The sequence below is a fragment of the Onychomys torridus genome, chromosome 12 (assembly GCF_903995425.1).
Source record: "Onychomys torridus chromosome 12, mOncTor1.1, whole genome shotgun sequence".
Taxonomy (NCBI): Eukaryota; Metazoa; Chordata; class Mammalia; order Rodentia; family Cricetidae; genus Onychomys; species Onychomys torridus.
Genome location: NC_050454.1, coordinates 18,535,733 through 18,559,869, shown reverse-complemented (window position 1 = coordinate 18,559,869; position 24,137 = coordinate 18,535,733). Strand labels below are relative to the sequence as shown.

At 40.9% G+C, this 24,137-nt stretch overlaps 1 protein-coding gene across 1 annotated transcript in view; it reads right to left on the bottom strand.

Moving 5' to 3' along the window:
* Positions 1-2,168: 2,168 nt before the first annotated feature.
* The window catches only part of Tmem39a (transmembrane protein 39A), a 30,402-nt gene continuing 8,433 nt past the window's right edge, over positions 2,169-24,137 (bottom strand). The window contains exons 3-9 of the mRNA XM_036203904.1: positions 23,231-23,453; positions 20,040-20,123; positions 13,551-13,705; positions 8,309-8,651; positions 7,351-7,538; positions 5,425-5,545; positions 2,169-2,691 (exon numbers count right to left, since the gene is read on the bottom strand). Of these exons, the coding sequence (XP_036059797.1) occupies positions 2,458-2,691; positions 5,425-5,545; positions 7,351-7,538; positions 8,309-8,651; positions 13,551-13,705; positions 20,040-20,123; positions 23,231-23,453 (1,348 nt within the window). The 3' untranslated portion in view covers positions 2,169-2,457. The remainder of the gene's footprint in view (positions 2,692-5,424; positions 5,546-7,350; positions 7,539-8,308; positions 8,652-13,550; positions 13,706-20,039; positions 20,124-23,230; positions 23,454-24,137) is intronic.

The following is a 24,137-nucleotide window of genomic DNA, read 5'->3' as shown; positions in this document are numbered from 1 at the left end:
AGTTAAAAGCACTGGTTGCTCTTCCAGAGGATCCTAGTTCAATTCCCAGCATTCACATGGGAACTCACAACTATGTAACTCCAAGATCTGACACCCTTACACAGACACACATGCAGGCAAAACACCACTGCACATAAAAATAAAATAAATTTAAAAATTATAAAAATAATCTTTAAAAAAATCATTTCCTAAACTGAATATAGTAATGGATACCACTACTGTGGAAGGAAGCTAAGCTAAGAGCAGCATACGCTCAAGACCAGCCTGGGCTACTTCACAAGATTCTGCCTTTAAAAATAAAATCATTTTGACCAGGCATGGCAGCACACGCCTTTAGTCCCAGCACTCAGGAGGCAGAGGCAAATGGATCTCTGAGTCTGAGGCCAGCCTGGTCTACAGAGTGAGTTCCAAGATAGGGCTACACAGAGAAACCTGTCTCGAAAAACATAGATAGATGGATGGATGGATGGACGGATGGACGGTTGGACAATTGTCTCCTCAGCTAACCATGGTGATACACACCTGTAATCTATCATTCCAGAGACTGACACAGGAGGGCTTTGAAAGCAAGACCTTTTCTAAAGGGAAAGAAAAAGACAACAAAAGTATTCCTCAAAGATACCTCTAACAGTTAGTGGTGGTGAGCCATTTCAGTCATCCTTCTGGCTTCCTAAATCAAAGTCCTATTTTACTCTTTAAAGATGCCTTTCATGGGCACCACTTCCTCGACCTGTTTCCTTATCCTGACTTTTCTCTCTATTGCACTCACTACTGCCAGAACATGTGCCTTGCTGACTGAACGGCTTACCACTTCTCTTCAGGGTGAGCTCTTGCATTTCTTTCTTTCTTTTTTTTTTTTGGTTTTTTGAGACAGGGTTTCTCTGTGTAGCTTTTCGCCTTTCCTGGAACTCACTTTGTAGACCAGGTAGGCCTCGAACTCACAGAGATCTGCCTGTCTCTGCCTCCCGAGTGCTGGGATTAAAGGTGTGCGCCACCATACCTTTGCTCTCTTACATTTCTTACTGTTAAGCTCCAATGCCTACACAGCACCTGGTGGATAACATACATTTGTTGAATGGTAAAGACTGGTTGTCAAATATTCAAATTTTATGAGGACTATCCACATCAAACTAAGAAAGCCATGGTTAGCTGCAACATGAAGGTGGGCAGCTATGCACACACCTATTCCTAGACTGTGCTTCCTTTGCTAAAAACCTTTTGAGAACTCTTCCTCAAGAACTGTTTGGAGAGTTAAGCTTTGGAACTATAAGATTACTCTTTTGGCTTCATAAGCTTCATACATTTGTATCATCCAAAGCTTCACAGTTGAGCAGTTAGGCCCAGCCCAGAAAGTAGGACGGTCTATTTTTGGTCTAAAACAAGAAGCTGTAAGTACATCGACTCCCAAGAACATGGGTAGTGGTGACCTAAAGGGTTAATGCTCACAAATATAAAGGTTCTGAAGTATGAAATTAATTTACTTACTTTTGAGGGCTGGAGAACAAACTCAAGCCTCGTGCATGTAAAACAAGCACATTAACACCAAGCTGGATCTCCAGCCTTTGAGTATGAAATTTAAAGTACAAAGTTTGGATATAAGTCAGACTCTGAGGACAAAGCAACAACTTCTCATCCTTCTCCTCCCCTTATGACTCCAAACACAACGCTACTGTAAAGACGTAGCAGCCAGAGTGCACCTAAGGCTGTCTTGCTGAGGGCTTGCCCATTCTCCCATTTATACTCCATTTATTCTCATCCTCTCCCTACACATCTTCTCCTTCATGAATGTGGATGCACTACACACTTCCTGTCTATGAAAAGCACTATTACATGTAACTAAGAGTAAAAGGAAAATCTTTGGAAGCAAAAGTTATGAAAGAACAGGCAAAGTGACAGCAGCTCCCAGAACACCAGGTGAGATTAACTGAAAGTATCACAAGAACAGATCAGCCAAGACACCAGTTTAGAACCGTCTCCTCCCAGTAGGCAACGAAGAGCACCCGACCCAAGATTTGAACTCACTTTGCTGTAGTTACCCCAGCACCATTAGCATGCTAAATTCAAGGGCACTGGTGCTGGCAGGTAACTCATCCATCTCTCTTTTCTACAGCAGTAATATGGCCAGAGGAGGAACTAAAGAGAACAAAAAAGACACCAAAGACACCATGTCAAGATGCAAGACATGTTCCTAAGTGAATGCTACTCCAGAGCCAGACAAACAAGTCACTCTTTTACTGAAGGGGTGACCTCTCATGTATAATATTCAAATATACTAACACATGAAAGATAACATCACCTTGTTTATGGATACATTTAATATCCCTTGCCCTTCCCAACTTTCAAAACATAATAGTATACAAAATATAAAATATCTTAAATATTTATAAAAATCGCAAGAAAAAAATAGATCGTATGAAAATATTTTTATCTGAGTTCTCCCTCCTGTTGAGAGGCAGCTTAATTTGCCTTGAGTTCGTAACTGTTGAGGGGGTAGGAGTACGCCCTGCCTAAGACTATTCTGTCCCGGAGGAGCTTAAATAAGACATAGTAGTTGCAGAAAAGGATGAGCGCCATGGAGAGCGTGTGGTTCCACTTCTCCGACCGCAGCAAGGAATAGAGTTGGTAGAAGACAACACTGCCCTCAATGAGGATAAGCAGGTTCAACAGCCTTAACGGGCGATGAAACAGGAACTGTAAGAAAATTAAGAAACAAAATGTTATATCATGGAGAAAGTAAAATTACTGAATTCGCTTTCCTAAAACAATTTCATAGTTATAAGATCACATACCCTATACCAAGTAGATCTGCAAATTCAGTGTCAAACTATTTCTTACTACAGAGATCTAAAAATCTTTCTCCTTTTTGTTCATGAACAATGAAATAAATTTTATTGCAAAGCCTCTAAAATGCAAAAAATGATTATGCCCAATATGATTTTTCTAACATGGTATCATAGGTGTTATTTTATCTAAGACATTCCAAAGTATATTTATCTAAGACTAGATTTGTAAAAGAACCACGTGGAAATATTTTAGGCTTTGGAACACAGACTCAAAAGTTAAAGCTGCGATGTAGTTGTAAGATAACTATTCAAAAATGTATTGTTAATCTTTCTTAGCTTAGGACCTAATGTAAGACACAAATACCAGCACTGGACAAGTCTGAGAAGAGAAGTCTTACACGATGAACTATCAGTACAGCAGCTCCTTTAACTCTGTTTGGCGAAGGGCCTACTATGTAGCCCGAGGAGCGGGCTGACACCAGCACCCCTCCTCCGCCTCAGCCTCCAGTGCAGATCACAGGGCTGTGCCGCCTCACCAGGCTCCCACAGTGTTGTTGTTTTCCCTCCACCACTTGCCAACTCTGCTTCCTGACTGAATCCTCTACCCCATACACTTCTGATGAGCACGTTTTCCTTTCCCCAGATACTGAAAAATCAGGTACAAAAAGGCATGCCAACAGGAAAAATGGGAAATGTGCAAGCATCAGAGCCAGACTAAAAATGGGGCTTCTAATTTTCCCTCATCAAATTTTTCACTCTAAGGGGCTAAATCCTAGCTTATTAATAAAAGGGTACTCTGGATAGAGAGATACAGACTGCAACTTAACATGTAACCATACAGTCAGTCCTATGCTCAAAGGAAAACAGATGGTCTATACTGCTGTCATCTAAAAACAACTCATCTGGATGGAATTTCCATCCCAGGGGCTTAAATTCGAGAATGAAGGTAAATTGCCTCGGCTGCTCTCAAGGACACTTAGCTCCTCAGGGCAGTCTTCAGGGGCAGAAAATCTTTAACTTGAATTTTATTAAGATATTCAGCAATACCATGTATGAAACTGGCTCAGAATTAATGTTCTACAAAGATTAAGAAAAGTCATTTCAGATTCTACGGCAAAGTGTAGTTAACTGTACTAGTAACCTAGAAACTCCTCAAGTCATAGAATAAAGCTACTGTTAATGGACAAGTTTTGTTTATTACGTTTGACTTACTGGGTTTTTTACTCTGTAGCCAAAAGCTGGCTGTGAAACTCTTGATCCTCCTGCCTCTACTTCCCCAAGGGCTAGGGTTACTGGTGTGAGCTGCCTGCCAGGAGACAGGCAGGTTTAAATGAATCTGAATGCTCTCACACTTCAATCTGTGTTATCACTTCAAGTACAAAAATGTTCTCAATTCCTGGGCTCCCTCAGGGATTCTGATTCAGAAGTCTAGAAAAGGGGCCTCATCACTGTTACAAATAGGACAGATAATGATATATATAGGTAGCCCTGGGATCACTTTTGAGAAGTAGTGATTTACCTATTTGGTCATGCAAAACCAGCAATTCATTCCCATGAATAGAGGAAAAGCTACTGTCTCCTTTTCAAGGCCCTTTCACTCTCCCCATGCTCTTCCCTTCCACTTGTATTTCCAGGCATCTTGCCCTGATGTTGGTTCCCAGAGGTCAAAGGCCTCCATAACCAGAAAGTCATGTACTCTCATAAGGAATTGGGAGGGAGAAAGAGAAAATACCTTTAAATAATATACCCTCCATTTTATTACAGAATGCAAAAGCAATGTAATGCACACCTCTGCATATACCTTTCCCTGCCCACTTTAGAAGTAGCTGCCCTTTCTTTAGAAGTCAGAGACTTCTGACTCCTAGAGCCAAAAACAGCTAGAAAACACTTCAATTAGAACACAACTCGCCAGGTGGTGGTGGCGCACGCCTTTTATCCCAGCACTTAGGAGGCAGAGCCAGGCAGATCTCTGTGAATTCGAGGCCAGCCTGGGCTACCGAGTGAGTTCCAGGACAGACACAAAGCTACACAGAGAAACCCTGTCTCAAAAAAAAAAAAAAGAACACAACTCAAGACATAAATTCAAATGTGACAGGAGGATTTAATATGTGCCTACTGCTTTTTCCTCTTTTAAATTTTAACTTTTTTTTCTTTCAAACTCAAGGTAAACACTTCAAAAAACACCCCACTGTTGCTGTATTAAATAGTGCTTTAGGTTTAATGCACAGATCTCGTTTGTTTGTTTGTTTTTGGACAGGGTCAATATAGGCAAGACTGACCTTGAGCTCTTAACCATTCTGCCTCTACCTCCCAAGTGCTGGATTACAGTAATATGCCACCATGCCAGGCTCAGATACAACATATCTGAAGGACACCCCTAAACCAAACTATTACCAAATTAAACTGTCAGGTCAAAAAGGAAATCACATAATTGTCTACTTGTTTTGAGCAACGGTATGTGGACTTCAAGCTGCCTTTCCAAAGACATTTCTCAAGATCAAGGGCCAATATCACAGTAATAGCAATAATCAGCATGTATTAACTTCCTATAGTGTATTACATTCCGTGCTGGGTGCTTACACAGAGTGGCCTCCTAACACTTTTTAAGTTTATGCTTGAAAAATAAGTAAGTGGTACTTGCATAAAAGCGGGCATGGGATACATCTGAAGGCACTGCCACGTTGTAAGGTCCCATGGCTCTATATAAACATCTGCTGTGCCGCACCAACACCCCTTGGGGCCATATTGTGTTTTCTGACCAACTATGGGAGAAAGAAATGCACTGTTAGAATACTGAGAACTAGGAAGACAGTGTTTTGAAAGGCCAGCTAAATTTCTATGGAAGATCAGATTAAGCATTCAAGGCTTCATCTGCCTGAATTCTGAACATACATATAGCAATTCTATAGCCAAGCTCTTAGGAGTTAGAAAGGATCTGTTATGATAACTTCATTGTTACCCAGTAGACAGAAACTACCAAGTGATATAGTTAACTCGGTGCTAAAGGACTTAAGAGGTGTGGGAGAATGAGCAGGCCAGAAAACCAAGTATAAGAGGTGAAGTGTCATCTGGACCCCAAGGGAGCAGTAAGAGCACACAAACAGGAAGTGAAAGCCGAGGACAACAAAAGCAAAAGGGAAATTAACAGCACCGCCTACTAGGAGACATTGCTGCGGAACCACACCTCTCTAGGGTCGGTTTGCTTATCACACAGACGTGAGAAGCTATACAGTAGAACACACACACACAAGCACTAACACACAGATTCCCTCTTTACCGCTTGCTTGGTTCATTTCTACAGAGGTTTCTCTAAGGAAAAGAAATTAGGGAAGGAAAGGCTTCTTTCTTTCCAGCATCAATGTAATGGAGTTGCAGAAGGATGGAAATCTTCAAATTAAACTTATTCTTTTCATTTAAATCTAAGTTAATTCATCACTTCCTGATTTTGGAAAGGTTAGTCTCCTAGGATAAGAACTGGGACAGCAGTTTAGATATGTTAACAATAAAAATTACTCTAGCACCCTGAAGCTTTCCCAGTTCAGAACACGTTCCACCGGCCTTGCTCACACTTACCAGCATTAAGGTGATGATACACCTCATGGCCACGTGCCACCAGTAGCCTGAAGATGTACAGTACTAGGACTGTGGATTGTACTTTCAACTGTTATTGAAATCTGTCCTTTGCCCACATTCAGGTTTCTTTGCAGCCTGGCCCAATCTCTTTCAGTTCCTGGGCTTGAAGGCCTGTGCTAATCTGTATCAGACATCAAGGCAGATAATTGAAGGGAGAACTCTGAGGGGCAGAGGGGAAGGGAAGGTTACCTCAATCTGTCCCATTTAGTGAGGGAAAACTGGCAGATGAAATGTGTGAAATATTTAAATAATAGGAGGGGGAAGGTGAAGAGGTCCATATCTGAAGACGGCCCAGGCCTGAGAGACAGGTATGACAGTGGGCTCAGAACTGACAGAATGAAAGCAGTGGGAGTTAAGCATTTTGAAGCATGCAAAGAAATAACTGATAAAGGTACACAACCAGAGCCAGGGGCAGTTTTCATTTATGTACAGGAGAAGCAAGGAAACAACACAGTAAAAGATTAGGAAGGAAAAAGGAAGAATTATAGGCAAGGAAAATTATTGGTCCAGATCTGGACTTATTAGAAAATACAAAAGCAGCAAATTCTAGCTACATGGCTGTGGCAATGAGGATGAGAAGACAAACCTTAAGTTTTACAAGTAGTTTAAAATACATTATATGTACACGTAACTATATATGTACACACACACAGATCCCCGAATATATCTGGATTAGGGCAAAGGGTAAAGCTTGAGAGAAAAATCCAGAGTATAATGCACTCTAGAGTGCCTGGGCAGCTGAACTGTGGATCCATCTGAGAAGGAGTTGGTGATGGTGGTGGAAATGAGTTAATGTCCTGTATTCTTTTTAGTATGATGACAAGCATACATGTAAATAAAAACCAAACAACGTTTAAAGCCAAGAGCGAGAATGACACACAAAGCATATAAACCTGAAGAGACATGTTACATGGTTACCCTCTAACCTACTCACATGTGCTGTGGAGCATTGCTGTAGAACCCATGTTCCAACTTCTGCCACTTGCCCAGGTGAGCAGCTGATTTATGTAGCAAATCACAGTACTTGGATGGCAGCAGCTGTGTGGTGAGCATGACAAAAGCATTGATCCACACCATAATGAGGTGCTCACATGACCAGCGCATGTCGTAATACTGGGTACTCTGGAAGAGATCATAAGAGAGACGATCCATGCGCTGGCAGTGAACGGAGGCAGGGAGGGTGTGTGTGGACATGCGCCCTGCGGACAAATGCCACTCTGAGTCAACATGCACTGGTTGTCCTGCTGTCCGTGCAGAAACTTCAGGAGCAAGGCCTCCAAAATCAACCTGACTTTCTGGCTGTGCGAGTCAGGGCAGGGAGGGAGAGGAATTATGTTCTATGTGTTTCCTTCTGGAAGAACTGAGTGCTTCTGAAGGGCCAGTCCAGCTGCAGATGTGCTTCTGAATGGGCGAGAGGAAGACACTACAACTTCCCCAAAGCTTTTGGCCCCATGTCATATCCAGACCATTTATCTTTTCTACTGAAATAAATTGAGTTTAGACAGAGGTTAGGTTAAATTCAAGATGACCCTGTTAATATCAACCAGAGCAGGCTAAATTTCATTGAAATCTTGGTTCTCTTAAGCTGTTATGTAATGAATCTATTGTAAGTTCAATCTTTATTTTTCCCAGAAACTTTAAAAAAACTTTTTTTAAAAGGGGGGAGGGAAGGCAGGAATAAAGAAAGGGGGAGCTACCATGGGGTGCATCACATATATGAAAATACCTATCCGCCAACCAGAAGCGGTATTAGTGCACTCCAGATGCAGCCGAACTCCACCATCCAGGCTGCCAAAGGGGAGACAGAGAAAAGGGGAATTAAACAAGAAATACCCAGTTTATGTCTTTGACACACAAATCCAGGGAGTAGGGAGAGCAGGACACCCGCTTACCTTCACAAAACACAGCGGGAGAAATGCAACGTAGTAGGCACTGAAGAGGGAGTTGAAGAGAACTTCCTTGATTCTGTGGTTGAAATCTGCTTTCAAACATTCTACCTCATTGCGAATGAGATCGGGAGATAGGGGGCAGCTGTGGGTGGGGATGGGCGCGGTATTATTAAACTGTTCTTTTAGAGACTCCAGCAATAAGGAGAGGAAATCTTTGGATTTGGCCAAACTGCCCACATTCGAAGCACCTTCTTCTACCGCCGGGTGCTGAACCACATAGTCTGTGAGAAGAAGATGGGCTCTACTATCTTGGTGGAAACAGCAGAGAGGAACATAAACCCCAAACCTGTAACACAAAGGGAATACGAAAATGAGACTCTCACACATCATGTAACTGTGTCATGTTCTACCTGAGAGAATGTAACCTCGAGGGATTTGAGGTTTTGTTTTTTTTTTTTTTTTTTTTACAAAAGCAGTATGTATGCACTGCAGAATAGGATAGTACATAAAAGGCCCAATGACAACATACAAACGCCTAGAAACAATCATTTTTATGGAGTGCACAGTTTTCAGAATGCAAATTTTCTACAGTCACTACCAGGGGTCAGGGTCTGAGCTGTGTGTTGCAAGGTTCCCAGACTCTTATTCAAAGAACTGAAATAAAGGCTCACAGATACCCAAGGCTCAGATTACTGTTCAGGGCTTCTTTTCTGGGGTTCAGGAGGATGACATTAGTTACTCAGAACTGTAATGAGGATGGTTCTCTCTTTTGGTTGATAAGATTAGGGTCATATAATCATTTTGCTACTGTGCATGTCCCTTCCCATAATACATCTGATTTTAATTATGTACTCTAAATTATGCATTTGCATAATATGGCAAAGAGACAATTTCCCCCTCAAATTCACTTCAGGACAGTTTGACTTACTGCTATTCCACCCCAAACCAGTTCAGGCCTGAAACAGTTTTTGCATTCTTCGTTGGGAATATATTTGAAAAGAAACTGCCTAAATCTGATAGTTGTTAGGGGAGAAGAAACCTATTCTACATACCGCTCAGAGAGAGATGGATATAAAGCTGATTGCAAATGGGGGTCAACATTGCTAGATGCATGGTTCAGAGAGGGCTGTGTACACAGTCATACAGGTAAAGGAGCTGGACTGTCAAGTACCTTATCAAGGCAGGAACAGTCCATAACAAAACCAAGTAAAGTCCCATGATACTCAATTATTCCATACAACTGCCTGACTCATTTCCTTGTTATTTTCTCCATAGACTTTACTGCTCCTTATGTATTTAATAGATTTATTATTTGGGGATGGTAATACTTTCTTGGATTACTTTCCTCATTACCAACTTAAACTCTACAAAGCAATTTAAGTCTCATTAATTCACTGATGTATTTATTCTTGGTGCCTAAAATAGTTGATGAAATGAAAGTCTCTCAGAAAATATTTGATAAATGAACCAAAAAGTAACAAGTACAATAAATTTCTACACACAATACTTGGTTAAAGAATTGAATTTTAGCCGGGCGGTGGTGGCGCACATCTGTAATCCCAGCACTCAGGAGGCAGAGGCAGGCAGATCTCTGTAAGTTCGAGGCCAGCCTGGTCTACAGAGATCCAGGAAAGGCGCAAAGCTACAGAGAAACCCTGTCTCGAAAAACAAAACAAAACAAAACAAAAATCACAAACCCAATGTCTGCATCGGAAATGCCAGTTTGCTTCAGCCCCTAGTAACCTCAGGGCTTGGTTTGGGTAGTTAAGGGAGTCAGCTGAACGTTTTCATGAGTAAATATTGCCAGCCAGAAAACAGTTGGTGTCAGGTAATACATATTTTTTTAGCTTTGTTTTATATTTATTTTTCATTTCATTTTTATTGGGAATGGTTCAAAAGAACTCTTGAGTTCTGCTTCGGTGTTTTTTGAGGGGAGGGTTTTTATTTTTAATTTTTTTGTTTTCTTTTTTTGTTTTTTTTTTGTTTTTTTTTAAGGGAGCCCTCTTTTCCACAATGTAAACCCATTTAGGAGGTTGTCTGAAAGTTAATATTTAGTCCACAGGAAGAATTGACTATCTGAGAGTGTTGAATTAAGGATGTGAACTCCCCATAACTTCCTGTTAGGAAAGACACAGCATGGAAAGGACAACCTGGAAATCATATAGTGTCTCTCATTTCAGTTGTCTGTGCCCCTTCTAAACCTGTTGGTATTTACTTCTCTGCAGATGCCTTTGAGTGCGCCCTTGAACTTCACTTTGACCTTGGTTCTGTCATTTGGAGATCAACATTGTCCCTAAAAAGCACCAGTATGTTAAGTTGTAACGTCACAATCCCAGTCTTTGTTGCTCATCTTTCGCCTTGTTCTCAGTCTCTATGTGTATAGCAGTATTTTTTAATAAAGAATTGCAGAGATTTAAAAAAAAAAAAAAGAACTGAATTTTTTAAGAAATTTGATAACTTCTCTTTTGACCATAGGGATAAAACTCAGGGTTTAATGCTAATGCTTTATGTTTAATGTTTAGCACAAATCTACCATGGGCTGTGTACACCTCCCAATCATCTATGTGATTAACTTAGATTTACTCTAACTATTGACTCCTTAAGGATTTTAAATAACCCCAAGTCTTCATTTGGTAACTTCCATAATATGAATAGATATTATAAATAAAATGGTCAATTCACTGACATTAATTCAGATATAAAAAAAAATTCCAGTAGGAAAGTATGTCATTTATTTCATTTTAATAACAAAACTAACAAATGATACTTGTTCATGACTTTCTATGGAGGGAAAAAGGACGAGCTGCTGACTAATTGCGAGTGGTTTGTGGTAGCTCCAGGGTCCACTGCGAACATGCCCTTGAGAGGGTGGGATGGGACGGAGTCAAGGAGGCACAAATATCAAGGAGAAAATCACTTATGCATTTGGGACCAGCAAACACGTATATTGACAAAAGTCTAAGGCCAACCTCAGCTACGCAGTACATTCCAGGCCACACAGTAAGACTGTCTCAAACAAAAACTAATTAAAATCTCAGCTGGGCGGCGGCTGCTCATGCCTTTAACCCCAGCACTCGGGAGGCAAAGCCAGGTGGATCTCTGAGTTCGAGGTCATCCTGGTCTACAGAACAAGATCCAGGACAGGCACCAAAAATACACAGAGAAACCCCGACTCGAAAAACCAAAAAACAAAACAAAACAAATCTCTGTATACAAAACTATGATACCACAAGTTTCATTAAATTCAGTATTGCTGAGACACACCAGGCAGTGATAGCGCACGCCTTTAATCCCAGCACTCGGGAGGCAGAAGCAGGAGGATCACTGAGTTTGAGGCCAGCCTGGCCTACAGAGTGAGTTCCAGGACAGCCAGAGCTACACAAAGAAACCCTGTCTCAAAAACTAAACTAAAACAAACAAACAAAAAAAACTGTTGAAACGCAAGCTGAACATCTAGAAGTGACAGTAAGAGGCTGTGTATAACAGAGTGTGATGGGTACCCCAATTCTCCAGCCATCCTTGAATACCACACTTCCTATGTGACTGTACGGCTTCATTGGTAGGTGAGGCGATCAACCCCTATCACATACTAAGCTCACAACATGGCTTGTTTGGGCCAACACAGTACAATCAGAAAGCTGAAATGAGCTGTACAGACTCTTTCTCTTGATACTCTGCCAAACTCATGTACTCATGCCCAAGCTAGCCTATTAGAGGATGAGACACAGGGAACAGAGGTTAGCATTCTGGTGGCCAGTTAATCCCAAGTTTGTGGATGAACCCAGGTAGATAGATCAGGAGAGCCCTGATTCCCAGCTAACCTCCACATACATGCAATAAATATAGATCGTGGTAGGATAGCATGTGCTAAAGTCCTGTGATTTAGGGTAAGCTGAGAGGAAGCAGAGGAGAACATCAGACCAGAGAGGGCTCTGTAAATTAAAGGATTAATTAAAACTTTTAAGGGTGTATGTGTATTTGCCTGCATGTATGTATGTGAACCACCTGAGTATCTGGTACCCTGGAGTCAGCAAAGGGTGTCAGATTGCCTAAGGAAGGTTATGAACCGCCAGTAGGTTCTGCGAACTGAAACAGGCCCTCTGGAAGAGTAGCCAGCGCTCTTAATCACTGAGCCGTCTCTCCAGCCCTCAAAGAAGGATGTTAAAGAAGAGAGCAAAAACACAATTAAACGCTTCAACTTCTGGTCTCAAACCATGCAGCCAGGATGACCCTGAACTGATCCTCCTGCCTCCACCTTTCCAGTGCTGGGAACGGCCAGATTCAAGACGTGGTTAAGAGCCACAGCTGTCAGACTTGGACTACTTTACTAAGAATCCACTGAAAACTGAAGGGAAGAAGTGAAGGTGGGTTTAAAAACAAAACTTCTGAATAAATGGAAAAGAAGTGGTTGTTCCCATACTCAGTATTTTAAGTTTTTCCTATCTTTTTCATTGATGCTTATATAAAAGGTAGATTATACAAATTTCAAAACATAAAAAGGTAAATATATATTTAAACTTAAGATTTGTTTAAATTATATGTTAATTACTATTGTGTGGGATGTGGAGAATAAATAAGATTGGGAAGTGGAGGTAAGCAATGTCTCATCATGTAGCTGGTCTTGAACTCAGAGATTCACCAGCCTTTGCCTTCCAAGTACTGAGATTAAAGCCATGAGTTACCATGCTTTGCAGTAAGCTTCTCTATTAACTTAAATTAAGAAGTCTGCTAGCCATCTTGATGATCGTATTCCTCTTAAACTAGAGAACTTTACTAGGCAATCAGCACTAACTGAAATATTCTCCACTGGGAGGATAGACACGTATCTTGGTTTCCCCAGAATGCTCTTGGCTCATACTTGCTTCCCCAACTACACTAGTTTAGAAAACAAATTGTATAGTGAACATATCTACTAGCTTTCCAATTTTTTTATTTTTTCTTTTTCTTCTCTTTTTCTTTTTTTTTTTTTTTTTTTGGTTTTTCGAGACAGGGTTTCTCTGTGTAGCTTTGCACCTTTTCCCTGGAACTCACTTGGTAGCCCAGGCTGGCCTCGAACTCACAAAGATCTGCCTGCCTCTGCCTCCTGAGTGCTGGGATTAAAGGCGTGCGCCACCACCGCCCGGCTGCTTTCCAATTTTCTAAATTCCTACTTTATATATGAAGAAGCTCATCTTCCTCTCCATAACTTGCAATAACTCAAATAATGTCTAAAGATCTGCTGATAAAATAAAACTGCAATACTCACGGATAGCCAAGGAAGAGGAGATTGAGGACTGAATGGCTTCGGAAGAGATTAACCAGGGTCCAGCAAAGCACCCATCCACACAGAGTAAGTAGCACCAAGCGGGCCAGTATCAGAGCCGTGTAGTGAATCATAGATGCTGCACCTGCCTTAGTGGCCTGCAAGTGTGGAAGCACCGAAAGAAATATTTTATACATTTATACAATGTCTCCTCAATAGCAGTGTGCCTCAGAGTATGAGCCTGGAATTAGTGAAAACTAAACTGTGCCTCGGAAAAGCAAAACCTTTGCCCCATCCACACCTACCTTCCTAAAGTTGAAAATTCAGACTTTTCTAGGCACGGCTATTCCCTTCTTTGACTGCGTCCCCTCATGCAGACCTCCTGTAAGTGTGTACAACTACACTTGTTCACACCTGGCCCAGAACTAGTCATCAGAATGCCACCAGGCCGCTCACTGAATGCATCAATACCTAACAACTTTCTTTTACAACAAGATGCCAGCATGAGGAATCTGTATTTCAACAATCTAAGTGATTCTATGTACAAATAAGAGGGAAAGGTGCTGGGCCTGGTGGGAAGGCCTATAGTCCCAACTATGTAGGAGGCTGAGGCAGGACGGTCACAAGTTTAAAACCTGCCTGAGCTACAGAACAAGTTCAAGGCCAGCCCAGCTAACTTAGTTGGGGATTTAGGTTCAACCCCCAGTGCCATAAAAAAGCAGGAACAAAAGATGGAGAGGTGTTGGCTATCTCTCTTGACTTCTTGCCAGACAAGGCCTCAATATTTCTCTTTTAAATCTTTCCTTCTTAACTTTTTGCTGGATTAGTATTTAATAAACTACTAAAGTTCCATAATCACATCTAGAATACTGTAAATTTCCTTTTAAACTTCTGCACACATGGAAACAATGGATTATCACATTTAATTCTTTTTAATCACAGTTGCTCAAATCTTTAATCCCAAATATTTAAAACTAACTATATATATAGTAAGAAAACATCTTTGTCAAAAGTTGAAGCTTTAAATGTCATGTTTTCATGTTTTGTTTTTCTAAAATGATGCAGCAAAGACATCAGGAATAAGCTGCAGGGAAATCAGCAGGCCCCCATTCACCTCTAAATATCACTCCTGTTTGTTCTGTTTCTTTATTTCTTCTTTTAGAGATAGGGCCTCTTTATAGCCCAGGCTGATCTCAAACTCATAACCCTTGTGTGTCAGCCTCCTTTGGGATTAAAGGCATATACCAGCTCAAAACAGTAGTCGTGGGACACAGAAAAGGAGTAAAAATGATCTGCAGTCACCAACACAAATTGAGAGGATAGCGTTTTGAGTCTTTCCTTTATATCCATGCCTTAGTTTACACATCAGTCTTAACATATATAATGTATAGGTACTACATCCTACACTAATGCTCAGTGAAACATTTCAGTTGACTGAATACATTGTAGTGGTTGAATTAAATTAAGGGAGAGTTGTATGCTATATATATCACATGTCTTTATCCCAGCTACTTGGGAAGTAGAGGCGGAACTACTTGGGGCCTGGAGACTGAGGTCAGTCTGAACAACATAGCAAGATCTCATCTCTAAAGTAGAAATGATTAAATGGGCTTTAAAAGCTCCTCTTGGGGCTGGAGAGATGGCTCAGAGGTTCTTCCAAAGGTCCTGAGTTCAATTCCCAGCAACCACATGGTGGCTCACAACCATCTGTAATGAGATCTGGTGCCCTCTTCTATATACATAATAAATAAATAAATAAATCTTTAAAAGCTCCTCTTGTCTAATGACATAGCTGTCAGAATGTCACAGTTCCTAGTGTGTGTGGTGATGCTGATTCAAACATACCTACTATACTTCCAATTGTATAACAGTACAACATAGTTACATACTGGAACTAGATTATATATACATCGCACTTTATTATTATCTTAATGCCACTCATTATAAGCTTACTGCAGAACAGTACACAGCACAACTCAGACAGCACCACCTCTTAACTACATCAAGAAGTCACGTGGGATGACTGACAGCCACCACCCAAGTCAGTGTACATACACTATGCAATGTTCACAGAATAAGAAAATCTTGCAATCTACTCTCAGATCTTGTCACTGCAATACATGGCAGCATTGGCAGGTATGCTTACACACATACTGTAGATGCACAGTACACGCAATTAAAAATGTGAAATAGCATTAAATGAATACCATACCTCTGTTTAAGTCTCAAACTGTGGGAAAGGCTCAAGATATTTTAAGTTATAGCAGAAAAAAATGGTTCCACTTCACACCTGAATACACACCCCACAACAGTGGACCTCACGTGTCAAACCCTGGGGAAGTTATATAAGCTTCGGGAGCTACTCCACCACCTCCAGTCTCAACTTAAAAACAGAAATGTAAAAGAAGGCAAGCAGGTAGCATGGCACCTGCTTATATTCCTAACACTGAGGAGCTGAGGCAGGAAGAGCTTGAGTTTGAGGCAGCCTGGGCTACATAGCAAGACTGTTTCAAATACTAAAATAAAGTGAAAGACTGCTACTGTGTAGTGGCACCAAAATGGATTTGTACTGCTCAGTGATTTTGCCTTATTTCAGAACCCAAACTCTTACCACTGTGATGATGTAAGTTACAAAGTCTATATCTAATCCAGAACTAAGGCAATCAAGACAAAACAGCTCTATGAAGCTACCCAGCCAAGAAATGCAAATCTAAACTTAAACTTCAATGATTATTTTTTAAACGATGATGAGTACTACAGGAAAAACCTAACCTACCAGGAGAACACATGACAAGACTCTTAAGGGAAGTATTCAGAGCCTGGTTGAGAAGACCTGTGACCCACATACTGAGTCGTGAAGACTGCAAGGCCAAGGCCTGCCTGGGCTCAAAGTGAGTTCAATGGCAACCTGAGCCATTTAGTGAGCCTTGTCTCCAAATAGTAAGTAAAACAGGCTATGGCTATAGTGTGAGGGAGAGCTCTAGGTCTCTTGCCTAGGTGTGCAGAAGCCCTGTGTTCAGGCCCCAGGATCCCTGCCCTACGCCATTCTAAAGGGATATTTATATTTAAGCTGAGACCTGAGGAAAAGGAAGGTGTGGCCAGGGAAAAGGTAGAAAATTATTCATAACACTGAGTTAAGTGACAAATATATATGTTCTCAGAACACATGAAAAATACATAAACACAAATACACACACACACACACACACACACACACACACACACACACACACACAAACACATACACAAAAATTTTATGTGCATATAATGATTAAAAGGAATTTGGTTCTTTATAATAGGACTGTAATCTTTAATTTTCTGCTTTGTTTTTTAGTTTTGTCCAATGAAATACCCTATTTTCCTGCTTAGAGAAATAATGTTTAAAGAGAGTTGGTTCACAATGGTGACAGTTGAATTAATGTTTGGGCCTGGAGGTGAATAAATAGAGTCTACCTAGGTAGAGAGGTAGTCCCTTCTGAGCAGTATGCAGCTTTCTGAATTAATTACCTCCAGCCTGTCCTTAAAAATGACTGGTCTTTCTCAGGTAGGGATCCTTTCTGTGGCATAAGAAAACAAAAGAAGGCAAACACATTTTAATGGAAGGCAGAAAAGATGTTGTATGATGAGCTTTATCCATCTAATTTAGATATTTTAGGAGAGAATTATGATACAGCTCTAATCTTTTAATTTTTGAACAGGTAGTAGCCACAGCACTCAAGTACAAAAGATAAATACAATGCTGGTGGTGAAGTCTTGGTATTGTCCCCAGCCACCAACAGATGCCTGGCATTAATCTGTATATCCTCCCAGAGACAAGTTTTCACATCAGCAAACAGACTTTGTTCCTTCTACTTGTTTTGTTTTAAACACTGCCTTAAAGCCATGGATGATGGTACAAGCGTGTAAGCTCAGCACTCAGGAGATTGAGACAGGCAGACAGTCATGAGTCCAAGGCAAACTGGGTTACACAGCTAAGCACCAGGCTAGCCAGGGTTACATACTAAGAAGTTCTGTCAAACAAACCAAACAGTAACAAACACGCTCTCTTTAAAAGCCCATGCATGCTACTGCACTTTACTTGAACTTCAACAAGTAAGCACCCTATTTCAACAGCCACCTACTGTTCCATTATATGAAAGTATTGGAATTACACTCCCTTTGAGTACAGATTGCAGTCTTGGATTAAAAGAAAATCTGTTTAAATTCAGTATCCTGTTTCCAGTAGGAATGGCAAGCAGCTCTGAAAATAGTTAATGCACATTCCTAACGTGGTGCAGAAGCTGCTTGATTATTACACCATCAATAAAAGCAGTAAGTGCTTTAAGTTTAGTGCCTGCAGTGGCAGGTGGAAATCCCACTCCGAGGCTTCACACAAGACAGGATGTAACTACTTGATATTCATAGGATCTCATGCAGCCTAGACTGACCTCAAACTCACTGTGTACCCAAGGATAGCCTTCTTCCTGATCTTACTTGCCTCTGCCTCCTGAGTATTGGCATCACAGGTATGCACTACTACACCCAAATAACAACTACCATTTCTAAGTAACTGAAGAATTAAAACAAAAACAAAAAAAACAAACAAAAAAAAATGTTTATCTAAAAACAAAAGAACAAAGGAATTGATCTAAATAAAGTTATTTCTGGGAACATCTAAACTAAGCATCCAGTAAGGAAAAAATAAGGGGGAGGGGGGAGGCATATCTAGGCCAGGCCTATAATCTTAGCTACTTGGGAGACTGAAGAAGGAAGACAGAAAGTTCAAGGTTTACCTGGTCAACAGAGTGAGTCTAGGTAATTTAATAAGACTCTAAATAATAAGTAAAAAGAGGGCTTTGGAATACAGCTTAGTGTACAGCACCTGCCTGGTACGTATGAAGTCATGGTTCCATACCCAGCACTAAAAGAAAACAACAACAACAACAAAAAAAAAATCAAAAGGCATCTATTTTTATTTTGTTTCTTTGAGTATGTAACCAAGGCTGGCCCTGAACTCACTCCAAACAAGGCTAGTCTTAAACTGCTGATCATACCCACTTCCTCTCCCAAGTGTTGGTACTTCAGACATGTGGTACCACAGCAAGCTCAGCATCTACTTGGATCACCTAAAACAAACTTGGTGAAAGGTTTCCCACTGTGGAAATAAAGCAATCTTACTACCACAGCTTTGCAGTTACGTTCAACTACCGTGTTCACAAAAGTCCAGTTCTTCGACCCGGGCGGTGGTGGTGCACGCCTTTGATCCCAGCACTCGGGAGGCAGAGCCAGGCGGATCTCTGTGAGTTCAAGGCCGGCCTGGTCTACAGAGTGAGTTTCACCAAAGGCGCAAAGCTACACAGAGAAACCCTGTCTCGAAAAACCCAAAAAACAAAACATAACAAAAAACAAAAAAAAGGTAGTCCAGGTCTTCAGTCAGAACACACACATACAGACTTTTATGTCTGCTCTAGAGGAAAACACTGGGGCTGGAGTGATTGATGGCTTGGTGGTTAAGAGCTGGCAGCTCTTCCAAAGGACCAGAGTTTGGTACCCCAGCACCCACATCAGGTGGCTCACAACCACCTGTAAGTCCAGCTCCAAGAGATCTGACCCCCTTCTTCTGGCCTCTGTGGGCACCAGCACACATGTGGCATACACTCACACCAACATACACATAAACTAAAAAAAAAAAAACTTTTAAAAAGAGAAAAAGTTGAGCTTCGGTTACCTATGATTATAGCAAATATTCATTTAAAATTTCACACTGAAATATAATTTTCCAAGATTAAAAATCATGAACCACTTTGACTAAGTTATCATTTTTGTTTTGGCCATCATTTTCATGTTAAATACAGTAAAATTTATGAAAGCACATTTTCCTCCTCATCAAGTTTACACATATTTGAGTAAGGATACCAATGACCAACTCTCTACCAAGAATATTAAGCTTTTAAAGGATCATTATGTTGCAGTTCTTTCCTCCTCTATCCACTGAAGCTTGGGTTCTAATTTTCAGATTAATCATACAAAATTTAACAAGTCTTTTCAAAACTGTAAGTTCTAATAAGCTCCAATTGTTTCTTGTTAGGAAATTTCACAAGTGGTATACAAACTGTTTCACGTGAATGTTATCTGAAACTGAGTATTTCAGATTCAACTATATATGTGCAAGTAACTCATTACCCGAATCACATCCTGTTTTTAACTAGAACTTTAAAAATTAAAGATGGGATTTTTTTTTTTTTTTAAATCTACAAGCTAAAATAAGCTCAGGTCCTACAATCCTACAAACTAGATTTCAAATAATTCTCTTGAAATACTTCACATTTGGATTCTAAACACTGTAGGAAAACTTTTTTTTCTTAAGTATAGGAACAACTCATACAGAAGCAATTAAGTTGTAATTGTATTTCAAATTATATTTGGTCCTTTCACATTTTGAATCTGATCCCATTCTAGTAAGTAAGTTTAGCCACAGGTGACAGAAGACGGTGAATGAGCCAATCAATATACCTCTGCAATGAGGGCCCACACGAGCCTCCTCGCAAGCATCACTGTGATGAACGCTGCCAGGTGATAATCAATGAGATGAAAATTCTACAAGAGAGACAAAGACTGCGTCAGAAAGGGCACCGCGTGGATCCAGCTCTCTGCGGCACGGCGGCAGCAGGGCCCGCCCCTCTCCAGGTCTTCTGAGCCCACTACAGACCATGGGGATTGAGATGCCCCAAAGACTGCCTACCTGCTACTTCTCTTTTCCTGACAAACTGCCACAGCTTTCCAAACATAAACAGCTACTACCTAAGATGCATTCCCCTCTGCTTTTGAAACCATTTTATTGAAAAGAAAAGAGCTGGGCATGGTGATGACACATGCCTGGTCTAGACAGCAAGACTCTATCTCAAAAAGCAAAGAAAAAGAAAAAAGGGCAACGTGGAGTCAACAAGTAATAACTGCAGAATGATGAGAACACTGAATCTAAATGCCACATTTACAGTGTGTTCAATTACAGAGAGCAGCTGGGATTCAAGAGTTTTTAAGAGTTCCTACTGTTCACCTCTTTCCCACATTAATCTGAGTATCTACTGCTAAGCCCTCCATTTGGTGCATCTGCTCTGTTCACTTAGTGTTTCTAACTTGATTTAGAAATGTGCTTTGGGGGTGATCTCTTCTATGAACCAGCCTCACCCAGAGGCCACAGCTTCTTCTAAGTCTGTACACAGTACTGTGACGGGAGGAGTGAGAGCTTTAGGAACAGCACCCTAGGAACCAAATGGATATGTTGTCATTCTGACGGTCAAAAGATCCCCAAGTTTCTACACTGGCTTCCAAAAGTAAAATCTGAGTTTCTCAATTAATTCACTTAAGTATATTTAACACTCACGTCATGGCCATACCCTTCCTGACACCACGGACACTGTGCTGAGGAAGACAGAGAAGGCTCCTACTCTCCTGGATCTTACTGTCAGTCATGGTGTAAGGAAACAGAACAGAAGAGTTCAGTAGCTGTTCCTCTGCCTTCATGGTAAAAATTTTATCTGGACACTGACTGACTCCTAGCTATGGCTCCTTTCCCAGATTCCTTTGCAAAAACTACTGCTGGCCAAGGACAGATAAGGTATATAGTGTCTACATTCGATAAGTTCATAATCCAGGTAGTGAGGAAAAAAAAAAAAAAAAAAAAAAACACTATAAAAAAATTAAAAAAAAAAAAAATTCTTGCCAGGCAATGGTGGCACACACCTTTAATCCCAGCACTCATGAGGCAGAACCAGGCAGATCTCTGTGAGTTCGAGGCCAGCCTGGTCTACAGAGTGAGATCCAGGACAGACACCAAAACAACAAAGAGAAACCCTGTCTCGAAAAAACAAACAAACAAAAAATTCTGACACCAACTCATTATAATTCTTAAAATATGAACAGTCTCATCATGTTAAGTGTAAATGGTCAATATGGAAACGTCTTAACAGTTAATTCCAACCAAATTATACAAATATTTAAAACTTTAAAAACATACTCCCATCCCACCGGGCAGTGGTGGCACACGCCTTTAATCCCAGCACTCGGGAGGCAGAGGCAGAGCTGAGGATTGAACCCAGGGCCTTGCGCTTGCTAGGCAAGCACTCTACCACTGAGCTAAATCCCCAACCTTTTTTTTTATTTTTGGTTTTTCAAAACAGGGTTTCTCTGTGTAGCTTGGAACTCACTCTGTAGTCCAGGCCTGCCTCTGCCTCCCAGCACTCGGGATTAAAGGCATGAGCCACCACCGCCCGGCAATTTTTATAATTTTTAATTATGTGTATGTATGTCTGTGGGTATGTGCATGCAAGTGTAGGGTGCTCATGCAGGACAGAAGAGGGCATCCTCTAGACCTAGAGTTACAGGTAGTTGTGAGTTAAAGATAGGCCATGTGTAGGAACAGAACTTGTGTCCTCTTAACTGTCAATCTATCTCTCTAGTCCATGCTATGCTTTTATGTACTCAGTACACAGTGCTAGTTTTTGTGACAGAATACAATTTTATTCTGATTAACAACATAAGCACTTAATGTACATTTTAGCCTCCTTTACAGTTAGGAGCATACATAAGAAAATGATGGAAGCATGGCCCGTAAGACATGTTCCTTTAAGAACTGGGCCATAGCTCAGTTGATAAGAGTGCTTATCTGGCATACATGAAACCCTGCGTTCCAGCTCCAGCACCTCGTAAACTGGGCACTTACAATCCCAGCTTTCAGAAGATAGACAGGAAGAGGATGGTCACCTTTAGTACACAGTGAGTTGAGACCAGCCTGGAATACATGAGGCTCTGCCTCAAAAAACAATCTCTTCTATAATTTCCTACGCACAGCCCTATTTCTGGGTCACAAAGCTGAACTACATGTTCCTTGAAGGTCACACATTAAAAGATGGTAGTTTCACCGGGTGGTGGTGGTGGATGCCTTTAATCCCAGCACTCAGGAGGCAGAGCCAGGCGGATCTCTGTGAGTTCGAAGCCAGCCTGGGCTACCAAGTGAGTTCCAGGAAAGGCGCAAAATCTACACAAAGAAACCCTGTCTCAAAAAACCAAAAAAAAAAAAAAAAAAAAAAAGGGTTGGGGATTTAGCTCAGTGGTAGAGTGCTTGCCTAGCAAGCGCAAAGCCCTGGGATCAATCCTCAGCTCAAAAAAAATTAAAAATAAAAATAAAAAAATGGTAGTTTCCACCCAAGTGGGTCCCTTAATTAACAGACTGAGGAAGAACTGCCTCAGACTATCATGTGTTAAAATCATTACATAATTATTCGAATTAAAAAGGTAAAACTGGTGCTGGAGATAGAGTTTAGTGATCAAGCATGTGTCTAGCATGTGTAAAGCCCTGGGTTTGATTCCTATTACCACCGAACAGAAAAACTTGCTGGAATGTAATCATAGTGATATCTGGCAATGCATTTAACATGGTATAGAGGAAAGCCAAACATCAAACACTTTCTGATATGTTATTAAACATTTCCTGCATCTTAATTTCTACTTTCATTTCCTCTGGCAATATTAATATTTTAACAGTTTTAGGAAGTTTTATATCTGAAAATAATCTGAGGTGGTAGCACTCTGGAGGCAGAAATAGAAGAATTAATAGTTCAAGACCAGGCTGGGCTATGTGAGACACTGTCTTCAGCTGCTCTGTTGCCTGCTGACAATGAACTTCAAGGTATCTGAAGACTTACCAGTGAAGTGCAAGATGCAGGATGATTGTATGGATACCACCACACGGTCTTATAGATGTTGATGTACTGAATGAACAGAACAATCAGCAGGTAGATGAAGAAGAGAAACTCAAAGAGCAGGCTCCCATCTACTGGTAAGTCAGGAATTTGGCAGTGACGCACAGGACCTGGGGTGATTAAGGCTGTGATAGGTGGGACTGGAAGGCCAATAGCACTGCCATTCCTAAAAAAGAAGTTAGAGTTAACTCAAATGCTGACAGCCTTCAGTGTCTCCTCCACCCACCTCTAACTGCTGGCTTTCCTTACACCTTACGTCAGTGACCTAAAATGTAGCCAAGCTTTCCACCGTCTCCTGACACTAGTCCACGGCTTATTCTGTTGGCCACCCAAACACAAAAATCTAAGCTAGGACTTCTCATCTGCTTCTCCATAGTCAGCCACTCTCTAAAGGACTGGATTCCACTTTATGAAATTTTATTTAGCCTCTCTCTGCCCTCTCAACACACTATGTTGGTTCAACCATTTACCAACTTTCACCTACATTACTGCAACCAACCCGAGTCTATCTTCATCAAGCCCTCTAAGCTGCCTTCAAGGATCACTTTAACTGAAATTCTAAAATTGCCTTCTTACCTGAACCTTTAAAATAGTTCTCCATTGCCAATGAAATAACAGCCAAACCTTTTTAGTAAGTCATATGAGGTCCTGTCCTTAACAAAGCACCTTCACCCCAAGTCCCTTCTCTACCTGTGCCACATATGATGCCCATGCTATGTGCTATCTGGAACATAGGCATGACTCCTTTTGTGCACTTTGTTCCCTTTAAATGTCTTACCCTCCCTCCACAGTCACCCTCCTTAAAATCATCTAGATATTCTTATTCATTCCTCAAGACTTTTAAGGGACT